The 18,663-nt window shown below is 40.4% G+C and overlaps 1 protein-coding gene across 1 annotated transcript in view; it reads right to left on the reverse strand.

Moving 5' to 3' along the window:
• Window positions 1–229: 229 nt before the first annotated feature.
• The window catches only part of RNF150 (ring finger protein 150), a 251,688-nt gene continuing 233,254 nt past the window's right edge, over window positions 230–18,663 (reverse strand). The window contains exons 7-8 of the mRNA XM_081246923.1: window positions 2,085–7,957; window positions 230–1,849 (exon numbers count right to left, since the gene is read on the reverse strand). Of these exons, the coding sequence (XP_081103049.1) occupies window positions 7,839–7,957 (119 nt within the window). The 3' untranslated portion in view covers window positions 230–1,849; window positions 2,085–7,838. The remainder of the gene's footprint in view (window positions 1,850–2,084; window positions 7,958–18,663) is intronic.

Here is an 18,663-nt window from a genome sequence, read left to right on the forward strand (position 1 = left end):
CTCCCAGCTCATGAACATTTTAAAGAACACCGCCCATTATTTTTTCAGGAAATGAATGGAATGTAACTTTTCACAAGTACAAAATTACTTCATTTTCTAAATATAAGGGACATCCCACTATAAAAATAACAACCCTCCCTTCCCTCCCCCAACCCTACATCTCTTTCTAATTATAAAATGGTACAACCATTTCAGATTACTAATGTGAAAGCAGGAAGTAAATATATTATTATGTACATGTACAAAACACGTGAGTATTTCACACCATTTACATTCATATGAAAGAAGTCTGTTTATTGATCTTCCTTTGCAATCTGACAAGAAAAAAGTTGAGATAACGTTACGAAACAATTAGGCCCTTGCCTTATAACTCTGCACAAACATTCCAGCCAGAGGCATCTTCTTTGCAAACAGAGCAACCAATACTCTTTCAACATTCTGCAGAAGAAAGGGGCTGCTGACAGATCTTCCATGGGATCCTCCTCCAACTTTTCAGAGTTTGTGACATTCCTTCCTCTTTTGACAAATGTGGACCAAGTTCTCAACTACTGAGGAAACTGTACAATGAAAGGCAAATCACTACTAGTTGTTGAGGAAATGGTGACCCTAGTCAAATTAGCTGGCTGAAAGAATAAAGGCGAGAATTCCAGCAGAGGGCACCCTGCCCCTTTGCAATAACATCCCACTTAACACTAAGTACCATAGACGCCAACACAAACACAGACTGAAAAGTCCTTTTGTTAATAGTCCTTCTTCCATTGCTCCACTATCTATTACTACAGGCAATAGTTTGGTATTTTCTTCAAAAGAGCAGGATATGCTGTAATTAATGAGCTGTTATACATGAAAATTCTTTGGCTATTTAAAATCTTCACATTCTCAAAGAGAACAATATTCTGAGTTCAATAAAGCGCTCGACTTGTCTGAAACTTTTGAGGGAAAAGGGGACTCAGCACTAGACTTTCAAGATGGTGCGGTACTAAGGCCATGATACATGTTTTTAGATTTCTGGATTTAGTAAGGTCAATCACAAGCCTGCAAGAGAAAACCCCATTTCACAGTTTCATTCGACCAAGCAAACCACCTTCACTTTTATTTATGAGCACATTGTGAGAAAATTAGACTCGTCACTGGAAGAAACATGTGTCCATTTGGATGGTGATCGGTCTTTGGTTGATACAGTACACATGGTCCCCACATGTTTCCTGCTTCTCCAAGTCCTTCACTTCAGTAAGGATGACAAGACCACAGACATTCTGTCAAGCAATGACTTTAGGTAACTCAGGTTGAGCTACCTTCTCCACAGATTTTTCTCCCTCACTCTGTTCAGACCAGCAGAACCTCTGAAGAGATGTATATTCTTGCCTTATCATTATCCTCAGCAAATATTTATCAGGTGGCCAGAGAGAGAATAGCTCAGTAGTAAGTACGAATGTTAACAGTAGCACAAGGACGAGAAGGAATTTGATCACAGAGGTTCCTGAAGAAGCCACTTGATCATGAAGCATGCAAGGCAGGCGGGCTTGATAATTAAGGGTCTACACCCAGGATCTGGAATCACTGCTTGAGTTGTGGGATGATTAATTTAGTGCCATCGAAAGGCTCAAAGGGGAGAACATGGCTACTGATCTATGGGTCTTTATAAATTATTGTTCCTATTACAAAGGGCCTGAAGTTGTGAGATGGGGAGGGGAGCAGGGAAAAGGAAGAGGTAAGTGATGAGAAACTCACAACTGCTTCTCAGAATTAATTTATTTTTCAGGTAATCCCAACCTTCTTTGCAATCAGGAGTGTTTAACTCATGAGTGTTAAACTCCTTAAGACGTACACATTCCCCCAAACAGGTCATCTCTAAAGCTAGGGGATGGGCTTCCCTGGTGGCGCAGTGGTTGAGAGTCCGCCTGCCGATGCAGGGGACATGGGTTCGTGCCCCAGTCTGGGAAGATCCCACATGCCGCGGAGCGGCTGGGCCCGTGAGCCATGGCCGCTGAGCCTGCGCGTCTGGAGCCTGCGCTCCGCAACGGGAAAGGCCACAACAGTGAGAGGCCCGCGTACCACAAAAAACAAAAACAAAACAAACAAACAAATAAAGCTAGGGGATGCTCGTGGATTCGGGAAGAGCATCCATGTTCATACCCTGCCATCCTCTTTTCTGACTTCCTGCGGTAAGTATCCCCACCACCTTTTAATTGCCATCATCAAATGTACTTTTCAGTCCCGGCCATGCAAATAGCACAGAGGAGGGACTTCTGTGACTGCAGGGCGCTCACTGCACAAGAATCTGTGCGTCTGTCACTTTAGGGGAATGGTGTTTTTTTTTTTTTTTTTTTGCCTCTTTTTCAGTCTTAAGGAAGAAGTGGCCTCTCAGATCACTTACAAAGAGCAAACTCTCGTGCCAAGAAGCTAAGAAGCAGGAGTGGACATCGGATACGGTACAGCCCACATGTTTTTCCAAGAAATCCTAACCCTGTGGTGGGGAGGACCTGTGGTGAACTAAGAAGGCCACAAATGCTAGAGGTGGAAGATAAGAGATTAGACAGCATTCTGGAATTGTTACCTTGCCATTATTTACCTCAGAGACTTTTCTGGCAAGGAACCCTTTAAAAAAAAAAAAGGCAATAGCTAGAGGTGATTTGTGATAAAATTAGTGACATGAGAAGTGAAAATGAGGCAAACCCCATTACAGAGGAAGTTAATTTGCCTTTATAGTCAACTGGTTTTCCTCATCAGAAGCGAAAAGATAGATGTTGCCACACATTAAAAATTGCCAACAGGAAAAATGGTAATGACAATAGTGACAACCCTATAGATCCAGAGCCTCTAAGGTTTTTTTTTTTTTTGTCCTGAAAGATGGGAAAAGGATGTGTGTGTGGGTTTGTGTACAAAGAAAGAGACAGACAGAGAGATCCAGAGATAGAGAGAGACACACCCAGACAAAAAAGGGCAAGAAATCTCAGCGGGAGTCTATTAAAAGAACGCTACCAGAAATGGACTCAGGGGCTCTATCTAGTATCACCGGGGGGCTGGGTCCTCCCTTCCTCTGAGGCTGTGACTCCGTCTCAGGTTTTCTGAAAGGGTTTTGATTGAATGAGGTTTCTTTGTTTTTGGTCAAGCTGATGCATTCAATGGACAACTAAATGCCATTTATTTTTTATGCTCTGCAAGAATTTTCATCTAAGCGTGATGAACATGATGGGAGTAAAAAAATCCCAAGATAGGCTATCTGTCATCATTTTTGGTTCTGAAAGGATGGCAGCTTCAGGGATATCAGAGCACTAACTGCACTAACCACTGGGTACCATGGTTTGATATGACCAAATCCAGACCCAGGAACATCCAGGATGTTTCCATCAGAATGAGGAAAATGCTCGAAAGAAAACAAAACAAACAAACAAACAAAACCTCTTTGGACAAAGATTTGACGCCATGGTCATGATCATTACTAAGTGATGTCAGAAAAGGTAGGTGCCTTTGCTACTTCTAACTTTCTACCTTCTCCAAACTCTCCACCACTCCTTGCCTAGATGATGGAGTTGACATTTTAGGGGTGACCAAACCCTAGAGACGAAATCAATATTCCTATGCTCTATTCATGATCAGGGCTCAGTTCTCCCCAAAGGGACTGGCCACACAGGACGTAGCAATTCCTAGGCGGGACTCTAAATTTTTCTGAGGGAATGGAGATGCTCCTTTTCTTGCCCACAGCCTTGGGGTCTAAGGGGAATGCTTACTTCCAAGTTGAGATCTGGCTTCTGAGTTGCAGGTGGTCATAACTCACCAACTTGGCACCAGACGGTCACAAGCCCCAAAGACTTCATCTCTATTGAGAAGGCTACACAAAGTCTTGTATTTGGAGTCAATATGTACCTTCCCATTTTTTCCTCCCAAATCCAGGCATTTTAGCTATAGTGGTGGGACTATGGGGCCCTGGGACCAGGAAAAGACCTTCTGCCAATCAGGAAGAAGGCAGACCAGGTGTTGAGGTAAAGTTGGATGACTAGAGTCTGGATTTCTCTTTGGATCCTGAGTGCCACACATCAGTCGAAGGGTGGAAGTGAAGGATAAAAGTTTGTCTCAGCACCAAATCAACATGCTTTGTGTGACTTTTTAAAAAAACAACTGGTCAAGGAAGCAACAGAAAATGGTCATGGACATCAGTGGTGTGGTTAGAAAGATGCAGCAAAAATTTCAAAAAGGATGGTCCGCATATTTACTTATTATAAAACAAATGGATCTCTGGGCCTGGGTGGAGTCCAGTTCTTTTTGGAGGTAATTAGGTTTTAACCTTTTTACTCTGTGAGGGTCAGGGAAGCTTGTGAGAATGTTGGAGAAGCTCTAGCCCTGCGCTGTCCAAGGTGGCCACGAGCCACGGGATGCGGCTGACAGCTGGAGAAATGGCCAGTCTGAACGGAGAGGTGTGTGAGTGTAAGGCATACACTGCCCTTAGAAGATTTACTACGGAAAAAGAACGTCAAGTATTTCATGAATACTTTTTACACTAATTATGTGTCGAAACAATAATATTGGCTTAAAAAAGATATTATTAAAATTACTTTTATCTGTTTCCTTTTGCTTTTTTAAAATGTGGCTAGTAGAAAATGGAAAATTACATGTGGGACGTGTACTATATTTCTGTTGAACGGTGCTGGTCTAGACACTAAAGAAAAATACACATCAAGTCTGCATACACCTCTAGAAGGTTCCCACACCCTTTGATACTCTTTGAGCTACCGGGGCCCCAGGTCAGAGTTTCTTCTTCTTTGGGGAGGAGGTGAAGGAGGCTGTGGAGGAAGGATTGTTTCCATTTTTTTTTTTTTTTTTTGAACAGGTCCCATGCCAGTTAACCTTTTTTTTTGTTGTTGTTTGTTTAAAACTACCAAAGCCATAAGAAAATTCTTCAGAAACAAACCTTCGGTAAAGGAGAAACTTCTAGGCTCAGCGAGTTTGCAGCAGAATCTCCTTGGGGTTAGGTCCACAGGCCTCAGATTGGCGGGCTGGGCCCCTCATCCCCTATGCAGCATCTTATAGGGGCTGCTGGGTCACAGCGCACATAAGCAACCAATTCCTGATCTACCTGGTCGCTGGCAGGAAGAAAGTACACCATCAATCCAAAAGGCATTTTCTCTCTGGGCATGGAATACAATTTATATTTCCTTTGCTGTTGAATTGTCCTTCTAATTCCCCTTGACTTAATACCAAAATTTGTTTTGGGCAAAGCCGACTGAAGGAGAGGTTGGTGGTGCAGGCCTTCGCTGACCAGGAAAAAGAAATACCTGGAGACGAAGAATTCCACACTGAGAACGAGGATTTGAAAGTATCCAGAGACTGCAAACTCTGTGACTAAGTGTGGTTTTTGTTTTTATTTTTTTTTTTGGCTGCGTTGGGTCTTTGTTGCTGCGCCCGGGCTTTTCTCTAGTTGCGGTGAGCAGGGGCTACTCTTCGTTGTGGTGCACGGGCTTCTCACTGCGGTGGCTTCTCTTGCTGTGGAGCATGGGCTCTAGGTGCGCGGGCTTCAGTAGTTGTGGCACACGGGCTTCGGTAGTTGTGGCTCGCGGGCTCTAGAGCACAGGCTCAGTAGTTGTGGTGCACGGGCTTAGTTGCTCTGCGGCATGTGGGATCTTCCTGGACCAGGGCTCGAACCCATGTCCCCTGCATTGGCAGGTGGATTCTTAACCACTGAGCCACCAGGGAAGCCCTAAGTGTGGTTTTTAAAACAAGGCAAAACAAAACAACTCCTACTTGCGCTTAAAATTCAGTCATTTAGATAGTCTCAGTCACGCAAGAGTGCCAAATCTCAAAAGCTGTTATACGTTACATGTCAAGTAACTGTGCCTCCCAAGGTAGAAAGTCTGCTATACGTCATAGCTCTCTGTCAAAAATGGATCCCCGGCAAAATGCTCATTAGCGGTCCTAAGACCAGAAAGAGGCTTGGGCATCATCTCGTTAATCTCATTCACTTACAGATGGAGAAGCCGAGGTCCAGCAAGCACGCTGCTCATCCACGCCTCCTGACTCCTGATTTGGCACTGCCTTCATGTCTCCCTGCCTGGAGACCCTGGATTTCATTACTGCAAGTGTTGGACTCCTAGAGAGATGTGACATTTGTGAAGGTGGTGATCATTTTCCTTGCCGTGCTGCCTACTTAGAAAGCGTCAAATAGGAAATGGTTCAAGGTGGTGAAAAAAGAGCAGCCAGGGGTCTCCCTTGACACATACACCGTGTTCCAGCAGGCAGCAAGCTCTTACAGCAGGACGAAACTCTGTTTTTGCATGAGTATGCATGTAGCGAGACAGAAGGGCCTCATCACATACAAAAATAACTCAGCGAGAGAAGTGTTCTCTCCTAGGTAAACCACGCAGCAGCCTGGCCTTTCGCAGATGTCGAGGTGATCCATCTAATGGTCCAGAGAAGCTATTCACACTGCCTTAGTCATCCCTGCACCTGGGTAGTCTCAGTGTATTACAAAATGGCCCACCGAAAAAAATAGCACACCTCTGTCAAAAAAAGAATAAAAACAAACAGTTTAAAAACACCGGTGGGTTTTTAGAATCTACTTTGATACCTCGTTTCCTTTCCCTCCTTGTCTCTCTCAGTCAGGAGAAACTTGACATCAACAATTCCCATGCTGTACTTTTTAGATCAAATCGTTTATCAAATCACACCTCCCCCCTGACTTGGTATCTAGATGCACTCAGGGGAGCCCTGGGAAGCAATTGCTTAAGGATTTACCTAAATCCTCCCTCGAGGTCTGGCGAGGTTGAACAGAAGCATATTGGAATTAAGGTAAGACCTAGATGCTACTTCAGCCCTCACTTGTGTTGGATCCAAAGATGACTGGATCTTTTCTAAAGCTTCCATCTCCTGCAGAACCCATTTATGGAGGTAACAAAAGACTGCTGTAGCCTTGGGGAAACAGACATTTTGCTTTCAGGAAGAGTATATGGTATCTCGTTTGAAAACTAGGCTTGCAGTCCCAGGGATGGACAAGCCCTACAGCCACAGAGAATGGCGCTAATGCCCTAGTGGGAACTTGTGAGTTCAGAATTTCAGCCAAAGACTGTTAAGAATCAGACGGATTGAAGTGCCTCCCTAGAGCTTCCTTCTAAAGTCACGTGGGTCCTTAACAGAGCCTGGCAAGTGGAAGCCAGTGTGCGTAGCTGAAAAAAATGAGCAGTGGCTCCAGCAGATTCAGAGCTTGGTGTTGGGGTCTCTGGCAGCTGGCATTTCCAAGATCCACTTAAAAGAATTTAGATTCTAAACGAAAGGTGGCCTTAGACTGTTTCAAGGTGCTGAGGCACTTCCTAAAGCCATGCACACTTCATGCTGAGAGGTCAAGGCCATTAATCTCAGAGATGGAATACAAACTGGTCATAGCAGGAACTGATGCTTCTAAACAGAACTCTGTACAAAAGCTGGAGTGAATCAAAGGAAAAACAAAAGAGTGAACATAAACTACACATAGTCCTTAAAAAGAAAGCGCCAAAGAAATCAACAACATTCCCCAAATAGGAAAACAAGAAACTGAAATGAAACTAAGAAGCCCTAAAAGTGTCTTTTCAGTCTGTTTGAGGAACTTCGGAAGTGTGTGCCTACAAGGACATGGGAGAGGAAATCAGCTTTCAACTTCAAAGGTGCCAAGGCCATGAGCTGTTGTAGAGACGGAGAAACTGCATCCTCATGAACGTGACTTTGGATATTGCTTTTCGGTACCATTCTTGTGTGGAGTGCCCTGGAGTCGCCAAGGTGTTCTGGAGGTGCATGTGCCTGGTCCAATCTTGGGGCACTCCTCCCTTCCTTCCCCTTGATTCCTATGATCCCTTTTTTCTATATTCGCCATTTCAAGATTTCACCTCTTCGCAGTCTTGGTCGGTGGAAAGTTCTACATCAGACAGTCCAACCTCCATTGCCATGATCAGCGAGATGTCAGAATCACTGCTTATAGCTGGCTCCTGCTCACCTGATGGGGGGAAACAAAGTTCACAGTGAACACTGAGCTATGTCTTCAGATGATGATTATTTCAATACAATTGCCTTTAATAACATTTCATTGAAGCCCAAGAGAAGGTATTAGGCTACTTCATAAAAAAAAAGAAAAAAAGTCTAGTTAGAGACTTTTCTTACACTACATCCCCAAATAAATTCTAAATGGGTCAAGAAGTTAAATGTAAACAAAAGAAACTAATGAAGCCAGAGGAAAATATATCTTATAAGTATATATCTAAGTAGGAAGAAAATATATCTAACATCTCTAAGTAAGGCAAGAAGTGCTACATGGAAAAGCAATTGAGCAATTCACAGCTGAAAAGATTGATAAATGTGTATAAAATTCTAAAACTATTAAAAACATGAAAAATAAGATCAAAGGTATATGTCACACTGGGCATATCTGCAAAAATTTCACAGAGGATTGTATTCATTTTTTTGTTTTTGTTTTTTTAAAATTTTATTTATTTTTTTATACAGGAGGTTCTTATTAGTTATCCATTTTATACATATTAGTGTATATATGTCAATCCCAATATCCCAGTTCATCACACCACCATTCTCCCCCATGCCACTTTCCCCCCTTGGTGTCCATACATTTGTTCTCTACATCTGTGTCTCAGTTTCTGTCCTGCAAACCAGTTCATCTGTACCATTTTTCTAGCTCCATATATATGCGTTAATATACGATATCTGTTTTTCTCTTTCTGACTTACTTCACTCTGCATGATAGTCTCTAGATCCGTCCATGTCTCTACAAATGACCCAATTTCGTTCCTTTTTATGGCTGAGTAATATTCCACTATATATATGTACCACATCTTCTTCATCCATTCATCTATCAATGGGCATTTAGGTTGCTTCCATGACCTGGCTATTGTAAATAGTGCTGCAGTGAATATTGGGGTGCATGTGTCTTTTTGAATTATGGTTTTCTCTGGGTATATGACCAGTAGTGGTATTGCTGGGTCATATGGTAATTCTATTTTTAGTTTTTTAAGGAACCTCCATACTGTTCTCCATAGTGGCTGTATCAATTTACATTCCCACAAACAGTGCAAGAGGGTTCCCTTTTCTCCACACCCTCTCCAGCATTTTTTTGTTTGTAGATTTTCAGATGATGCCCATTCTAACTGGTATGAGGTGATACCTCACTGTAGTTTTGATTTGCATTCCTCTAATAATTAGTGATGTTGAGCAGCTTTTCATGTGCCTCTTGGCCATCTGTATGTCTTCTTTGGAGAAATGTCTGTTTAGGTCTTCTGCCCATTTTTGGATTGGGTTGTTTGTTTTTTTAATATTGAGCTGCATGAGCTGTTTATATATTTTGGAGATTAATCCTTTGTCCGTTGATTCATTTGCAAATATTTTCTCCCATTTTGAGGGTTGTCTGTTTGTCTTGTTTATGGTTTCCTTTGCTGTGCAAAAGCTTTGAAGTTTCATTAGGTCCCATTTGTTTATTTTTGTTTTTATTTCCATTTCTCTAGGAGGTGGGTCAAAAAAGATCTCACTGTGATTTATGTCAAAGAGTGTTCTTCCTAAGTTTTCCTCTAAGAGTTTTATAGTGTCCGGTCTTACATTTAGGTCTCTAATCCATTTTGAGTTCATTTTTGTGTATGGTGTTAGGGAGTGTTCTAATTTCATTCTTTTACATGTAGCTGTCCAGTTTCACCAGCACCACTTATTGAAGAGACTGTCTTTTCTCCATTGTATATCCTTGCCCTCTTTGTCATAGGTGAGTTGACCATTGGTGTGTGGGTTTACCTCTGGGCTTTCTATCTTGTTCCATTTATCTATATTCCTGTTTTTGTGTCAGTACCATATTGTCTTGATTACTGTAGCTTTGTAATATAGTCTGAAGTCAGGGAGTCTGATTCCTCCAGCTCCTTTTTTTTCCCTCAAGACTGCTTTGGCTATTCGGGGTCTTTTGTGTTTCCATACAAATTTTAAGATTTTTTGTTCTAGTTCCATAAAAAATGCCTTTGGTAATTTGATAGGGATTGCATTGAATCTGTAGATTGCTTTGGGTAGTGTAGTCTTTTTCATAATATTGATTCTTCCAATCCAAGAACATGGTATATCTCTCCATCTGTTGATATCATCTTTAATTTCTTTCATCAGTGTCATAGTTTTCTGCATACAGGTCTTTTGTCTCCCTCAGTAGGTTTATTGCTAGGTATTTTATTCTTTTTGTTGCAATGGTAAATGGGAGTGTCTCCTTAATTTCTCTTTCAGATTTTTCATCATTCGTGTATAGGAATGCAAGAGATTTCTGTGCATTAATTTTGTATCCTGCAACTTGACCAAATTCATTGATTAGCTCTAGTAGTTTTCTGGTGGCATCTTTAGGATTCTCTATGTATAGTATCATGTCATCTGCAAACAGTGACAGCTTTACTTCTTCTTTTCCAATTTGTATTCCTTTTGTTTCTTTTTCTTCTCTGATTGCCGTGGCTAGGACTTCCAAAACTATGTTGAATAATAGTGATGAGAGTGGATATCCTTGTCTTGTTCCTGATCTTAGAGGAAATGCTTTCAGTTTTTCACCATTGAGAATGATGTTGGCTGTGGGTTTGTCATATATGGCCATTATTATGCTGAGGTAGGCTCCCTCTATGCCCACTTTCTGGAGTGGTTTTATCATAAATGGGTGTTTAATTTTGTCAAAAGCTTTCTCTCCATCTATTGAGATGATCATATGGTTTTTCTTCTTCAATTTGTTAATATGGTGTATCACATTGATTGATTTGCATATACTGAAGAATCCTTGCATCCCTGGGATAAATCCCACTTGATCATGGTGTATGATCCTTTCAATGTGTTGCTGGATTCTGTTTGCTACTATTTTGTTGAGGAGTTTTGCATCTATATTCATCAGGGATATTGGTCTGTAATTTTCTTTTTTTGTAGTATCTTTGTCTGGTTTTGGTATCAGGGTGAAGGTGGCCTTATAGAATGAGTTTGGGAGTGTTCCTTCCTCTGCAATTTTTTGGAAGAGTTTGAGAAGGATGGGTGTTAGCTCTTCTCTAAATGTTTGAAAGAATTCACCTGTGAAGCCATCTGGTCCTGGACTTCTGTTTGCTGGAAGGTTTTTAATCACAGTTTCAATTTCATTACTTGTGATTGGTCTGTTCCTACTTTCTATTTCTTCTTGGTTCAGTCTTGGAAGGTTATACCTTTCTAAGAGTTTGTCCATTTCTTCCAGGTTGTCCATTTTATTGGCATAGAGTTGCTTGTAGTAGTCTCTTAGGATGCTTTATATTTCTGTGGAGTCTGTTGTAACTTCTCCTTTTCATTTCTAAATTTAATGATTTGAATCCTCTCCCTCTTTTTCTTGATGAGTCTGGCTAATGGTTTATCAATTTTGTTTATCTTCTCAAAGAACCAGCTTTTATTTTTATTGATCTTTGCTATTGTTTTCTTTGTTTCTATTTCATTTATTTCTGCTCTGATCTTTATGATTTCTTTCCTTCTACTAACTTTGGGTTTTGTTTGTTCTTCTTTCTCTAGTTCTTTTAGGTGTAAGGTTAGATTGTTTGAGATGTTTGTTGTTTCTTGAAGTAGGACTGTATTGCTATAAACTTCCCTCTTAGAACTGCTTCTGCTGCTTCCCATAGGTTTTGGATCATTATGTTTTCATTGTCATTTGTCTCCAGGTATTTTTTGATTTCCTCTTTGATTTCTTCAGTGATCTGTTGGTTATTTAGTAAAGTATTGCTTAGCCTCCATGTGTTTGTGTTTTTTATGTTTTTTTCCCTGTAATTGATTTCTAATCTCATAGCATTGTGGTCAGAAAAGATGCTTGATATGATTTCAATTTTTTAAAATTTACTGAGGCTTGATGTGTGACCCAAGATGTGATGTATCCTGGAGAATGTTCCATGAGCACTTGAGAAGAAAGTGCAATCTGCTGTTTTTGGATGGAATGTCTTATAAATATCAATTAAATGTCTCTGCTCTATTGTGTCATTTAAAGCTTGTGTTTCCTTATTAATTTTCTGTTTGGATGATCTGTCCATTGGTGTAAATGAAGTGTTACAATCCCCCACTATTATTGTGTTACTGTCAATTTCCTATTTTATAGCTGTTAGCAGTTGACTTATGTATTGAAGTGCTCCTATGTTGGGTGCATATGTATTTATAATCGTTATATCTTCTTGGATTGATCCCTTGATCGTTATGTAGTGGCCTTCCTTGTCTCTTGTAACATTCTTTATTTTAAAGTTTATTTTATCTGATATAAGTATTGCTACTCCAGCTTCCTTCTGATTTCCATTTGCATAGAATATCTTTTTCCATCCCCTCATTTTCAGTCTGTATGTGTCCCTAGGTCTGAAGTGGATCTCTTGTAGACAGCATATATATGGGTCTTGTTTTTGTATCATCCATTCAGCAAGCCTGTGTCTTTTGGTTGGAGCATTTAATCCATTCATGTTTAAGGTAATTATTGATATGTATGTTCCTATGACCATTTTCTTACTTGTTTTGGGTTTGTTTTTGTAGGTCTTTCCTTTTCTTGTGTTTCCCACTTAGATTAATTCCTTTAGCATTTGTTGTAGAGCTGATTTGGTGGTGCTTAATTCTCTTAGCTTTTGCTTGTCTGTAAAGCTTTTGATTTCTCTATTGAATCTGAATGAGATCCTTGCTGGGTAGAGTAATCTTGGTTGTAGTTTCTTCCCTTTCATCACTTTAAATATGTCATGCCACTGCCTTCTGGCTTGTAGAGTTTCTCCTGAGAAATCAGCTGTTGACCTTATGGGAGTTCCCTTGTATGTTATTTTTCGTTTTTCCCTTGCTGCTTTCAATAATTTTTCTTTGTCTTTAATTTTTGCCATTTTGATTACTATGTGTCTTGGTGTGTTTCTCCTTGGGTTTATCCTGTATGGGACTCTCTGTGCTTCCTGGATTTGGGTGGCTATTTCCTTTCCCATGTTAGGGAAGTTTTTGACTATACTCTCTTCAAATATTTTCTTGGGTCCTTTCTCTCTCTCTTCTCCTTCTGGGACCCCTATAATGCAAATGTTGTTGCGTTTAATGTTGTCCCAGAGGTCTCTTAGGTTGTCTTCATTTCTTTTCATTCTTTTTTCTTTATTCTGTTCGGCAGCAGTGAATTCCACCATTCTGTCTTCTGGGTCACTTATCCGTTCTTCTGCCTCAGTTATTCTGCTATTGATTCCTTCTAGTATATTTTTCATTTCAGTTATTGGATTGTTCATCTCTGTTTGTTTGTTCTTTAATTCTTCTAGGTCTTTGTTAAACATTTCTTGCATCTTCTTGATCTTTGCCTCCATTCTTTTTCCGAGGTCCTGGATCATCTTCACTAGCATTATTCTGAATTCTTTTTCTGGAAGGTTGCCTATCTCCACTTCATTTAGTTGTTTTTCTGGGGTTTTATCTTGTTCCTTCATCTGGTACACAGTCCTCTGCCTTTTCATCTTGTCTATCTTTCTGTGAATGTGGTTTTTGTTCCACAGGCTGCAGGATTGTAGTTCTTGTTGCTTCTGCTGTCTGCCTTCTGGTGGATGAGGCTATCTAAGAGGCTTGTTGCAAGTTTCTTGATGGGAGGGACTGGTGGTGGGTAGAGCTGACTGTTGCTCTGGTAGGCAGAGCTCAGTAAAACTTTAATCTGCTTGTCTGCTGATGGGTGGTGCTGGGTTCCCTCCCTGTTGGTTGTTTGGCCTGAGGCGACCCCACACTGGAGCCTGCCTGGGCTCTTTGGTGGGGCTAGTGGCGGACTCTGGGAGGGCTCATGCCAAGGAGTACTTCCCAGAACTTCTGCTGCCAGTGTCCTCTCCTCACAGTGAGACACAACCACCCCCCGCCTCTTCAGGAGACCCTCCAACACTAGCAGTTGGTTCAGTCTCCTATGGGGTCACTGCTCCTTCCCCTGGGTCCTGATGCGCACATTACTTTGTGTGTGCCCTCCAAGAGTGGAGTCTCTGTTTCTCCAGTCCTGTCGAAGTCCTGTAGTCAAATCCCGCTAACCTTCAAAGTCTGATTCTTTAGGAATTCCACCTCCCATTGCCAGACCCCCTGGTTGGGAAGCCTGACGTGGGGCTCAGAGCCTTCACTCCAGTGGGTGGACTTCTGTGGTATAAGTGTTTTCCAGTTTGTGAGTCACCACCCAGCAGTTATGGGATTTGATTTTATTGTGATTACGCCCCTCCTACCATTACATTGTAGCTTCTCTTTTGTCTTTGGATGTGGGGTATCTTTTTGGGTACATTCCAGTGTCTTCCTGTCGATGATTGTTCAGCAGTTAGTTGTGATTCCAGTGCTCTTGCAAGAGGGAGTGAGAGCACATCCTCCTACTCCGTCATCTTGAACCAATCTTTGAGGACTGTATTCTTAACAGAGAGCTTTTTTTTTCTTTCTTTTTTTTTTTTTGCGGTATGCGGGCCTCTCACTGTTGTGGCCTCTCCCATTGCGGAGCACAGGCTCCGGACACGCAGGCTCAGCGGCCATGGCTCACGGGCCCAGCCGCTCCGCGGCATGTGGGATCCTCCCGGACTGGGGCATGAACCTGTGTCCCCTGCATTGCAGGCAGACTCTCAACCACTGTGCCATCAGGGAAGCCCAACAGAGAGCTTTTGAATAAATAAGAAAAACTAAGAGTCCAACAGAAAAATAGGTAAAGGTTACTGTTATACAGTTCACAAAAAATGTAATATAAATGGCCTATAAATATCAGGTGAAAAGAAGCTACTCCTTTTTTTTTTAATGAAATCTTCACTCTTTAAAAAAGAGTGTATTACAGTTAAGGGTACATTGAGGTAGGTATTTTGATCAACTGCACTCAGAACTGTGAAATTTTCACTCAGTACTTTCATTTCCAGAATGCATTATAGAGAAGTTATCAGAGATGCAAAACTATTCATTTAAGCATTATTTATAGCAGCAAAACATTGCAAGAAGTCCAACAATAAAAAATATCTCAGTAAACTATATTTCTTCTAAAGGACAATCTTCTGGTTATAATCACTAAAGTGATATTTCCAGAGAGTTTGTAGTGCAGTGAAATTGACAGAGAAAGTTAAGTAGAAGCAAGAAAACCAAAAATGTTAATAAGAGTTGTTTCAAGTTTTAGGGTTTATAATTCTTTTCTTTATAAAAAAATTTAGTTTTACTCCTAACCATTCTTCAATGAACAGATATCATTCATTCACTCAAGACATAATTATTGAGTGCCTACTATGTGCTAAGGCTTATGCTAACTGTAGGGATATGGGTGAGAGCGAGGCAGTTCCAGACCTCAAGGAGCTTACTGTCCACTAGACAGGTAGACCATTTACTTGTCAATTCCCACCCAACAGGATAAGCACTTTGCTGGAAGATGTACCGGTATTATAGGAGCAGGTAATGGGGCTACATAACCATTTAGTGAATCAAAGAAGGCTTCCCATAGGCTGCGATATCTAAACTGAGTCCTATAGGATAACTTGTATTTTAGCCAGATGAATGAGAAGGATGAATCTTTTAAGCACTAGCAATAGCATGCACAGATGGCTGTAGGTGATAGGGAGCCTTGTGCAGATGGACATCAGACTGTATTTAAATATGACTGGGATGCAGAGGCAAGCTAGGGAGTACGAACAGGGGAGGCTGGGGAGCTCAGCTGCCTATAGGGCAGCTTCAAAACCAGAACATCTTGCATGTTCCATTACCCTGCAGAAGAAATACGCAATTAAAAGACCAACAAAACATCTAAGTGCTAAAGAATGTGGCTGGTTATAATACACTTTTGCTTTCATAATCATTGATATAATTTATTTCATGTTGAAGTGCAGTTAAGAAAAATATATGAGTTTCATGAAGGGTAGTGAATTCTTCAGATGTTTAAAAGGAGACAAACAGAGAACTAACAACGAGTTGTGGTCTTAGAGTCAGTTTTAGAGAAATGAGGTATTTCACAGGGATATACTTAAAGACTGAGATCTAAAATGTTTCCCAGACCCAAAAGTGCATGAGATTTGTAGAAATGTAGACAGATCAATGGGTAGAATAAAACTTTGGAAGCAGATCTTGGAAGATAGAAGTACAGTATTTAGTCTTTGAAAATGGTGACATTCAACAAAAATTCAATAAAACTAGTCATTTAGAAAAAGGTGAAACTGGATTCCTGCCTCATACTGTATACATTCTAGGCTGGCTAAATATCTCTATCTCTATCTATATCTATATCTGTATCCACATCCATATCTATAGCTGTACCTATACCTGTATGTATAGCCCATCTTTATTTTGTGTGTGTGTACTTCCTTCCCATTTATCCTCCTCTCCAGAGCCATCTGGTACCTTCCATCCCTGACCTTTGGGGAATTCTTTGGTGCAAACTAGGATGGTCCTCCCCTTCCTACTTCACACTTGTTTTCTCTGCAGGGCTGTGGCTTGCTGTTGTGTAGGCTGCACTCAGCACCACCTGGAGGAAGATTTCACCCTGGAGGCTGAGTGAACAGTGGACACTGAATTTCAGCAGGATACAACCTGCACAGCCAGAGAAATGACCTCGCTCTGATTTTTAGGTCCACTAGGTCAATGACTCCTTATTTTTTTCCCAGTTGCCCAAATTTTGCCTTTGTCTCTTTTTACATTTTCCCTGTCCATGTTGGTCTATGCCTTACAAAAATCCCTTTGCTATAGTTTTTGTGGGGTTTTAGGAGTGGCTGGAAGTAATTTCATGTGTTCGATCCACTCTTTTTACTCAGTGCTCTCTGTAAGCATCACTTTTACAATGAGAAAATTATATACTGAAAATTATATTTATGAGAACTGGGATCCTATCCTACTTTAGGAGACTGTATTCTAGTCTCGGCTATAAGTAACTACACATGTTATTTTGTATAAGTCACTTTCTCCTTTAGGACTAGAGTTTAAATGTCTATAAAATGAGAGTTTGTTCTAGATATCTTAGAATCCTTTCCAGTTGTTACAGTTTATTCATGTATATGCTGATGCCAGTCTAGCACAGTGCCTCATACATGGCAGGTGCTCAATAAATAATTATTTAATAGAATTACCAGTGAGAAAGAGTTGTCTTTCTTTTGTCATAACCCTTCAACATGTTGCTTTCTATTAAAATTTTTTTTTCCTTAATCAAAAAGAAGGTTTGCTAGTGTATATTTAGTACAAGTATGTACTAAATGGGAGAAATCACTACTCTGAGGTGTAAAGAAAGCTGAAATATTCTTATTCCTGGAGATAAAAAATGAGGGTCAAAGATATGGAAACAACCTAAGTGTCCATTGACAGCTGAATGGATAAAGAAGATGTGGTATATATACATATATATGTACAATGGAATACTACTCAGCTATAAAAAAGAATGAAATTTTGCCACTTGCAGCAACATGGATGGATTGGTAGGGTGTTATGCTAAGTGAAATAAGTCAGACAGAGAAAGACAAATACTGTATGATATCACTTATATGTGGAATCTAAAAAATACAAAAAAGTAGCGAATACAACAAAATAGGAAGCAGACTCAGAGATAGAACAAACTAGTGGTTACCAGTGGGGGGAGGGGGAGGATCATGATGGGGGGGGAGTGGGAGGCACAAACTACTGGGAGTAAGACAGGCTACAAGGATGTATTGTACGACACAAGGGAATATGGCCAATATTTTGTAATACCTGTAAATGGAGTGTAACCTTTAAAAATTATATTAAAAATTTTAAAAATGAGAGCTGTACTATAGAGATATAGTCTCTCCCTTCCCTTCCCCTTTCACCTGCCCCTCTTTCTCCTTCTCCTTCTTGTTCTTTTGGGCAATAGTCCATGAACCAATTTAGTTCACAAGAAGCCAAAAATGACAGCTCACAAGTAAACTGTAAGTCAATCAAAGAGATCACCATGGAGTGATCTTATAGCTTTCATATGGAGCTAGTACAAAAGGAAGCACAGATGAGAGTTGACTTGTGTAGAGATAGCTTACTGTACCTGCAGCTTTTCACCTACACTCCTATCTTCTCAGCCACCAGCCTCAGCAGATTTCAAGGATTCATTCTCAGCGTGGTGTTTTCTAAATCAGAATGTGTGAATTGAAAGAGAAAAGGGCTGTGGGGACTGCTATAACTATCGGCTGTTGAATTCATGATGCTATTTTGGAAATTGTCCTGCACTGCTCTAGGCAAAGATGAATTCAAACCAATAAAAATAGAGATTTGCCAAAAATGGTGCAATTTTCATGATGTGACATTGCATCAACCACAATATCTAATCATTTTCCATGCCAAAACTTAAAAAAATGATCTGAAGACATCTGAAATTATTCTTTAGTCTGTCCTGTGTTTTTAATTGAACTTGGTTTGCTCCATAATTTTTAAAAGCAGGGTTTTATCCTTTAATCAAGGCAGATGTTTTACTTCGAGGCCAAAATAATACAAATAAAAATGTTGACACTAAAACATTTAGAAGGTTCTCTGTAGGTGGTACTAACTGAGGAGTGTAAAGTAACAATTAACAATATAAATGTTCACCGAATTTTATCTTCTTCCCTGCAAAAGCTAATATAAAATGAATGCAAAAATAACATTTGCCTTTACTGAATTCTCACAATAACCCTTTGATGTGGGTATTATTATTCCTATTCACAAACAAAAAAGAAGGCTTAGTCCCCTTGACACAGTAGTATAATACCTACTTGACACACTTTCCTCTCTTGGTTTCATGCATTGTAAGGA

The sequence above is a fragment of the Mesoplodon bidens genome (genome assembly GCF_964165515.1).
Source record: "Mesoplodon bidens genome assembly, chromosome: 1".
In the NCBI taxonomy this organism is placed as follows: domain Eukaryota; kingdom Metazoa; phylum Chordata; class Mammalia; order Artiodactyla; family Ziphiidae; genus Mesoplodon; species Mesoplodon bidens.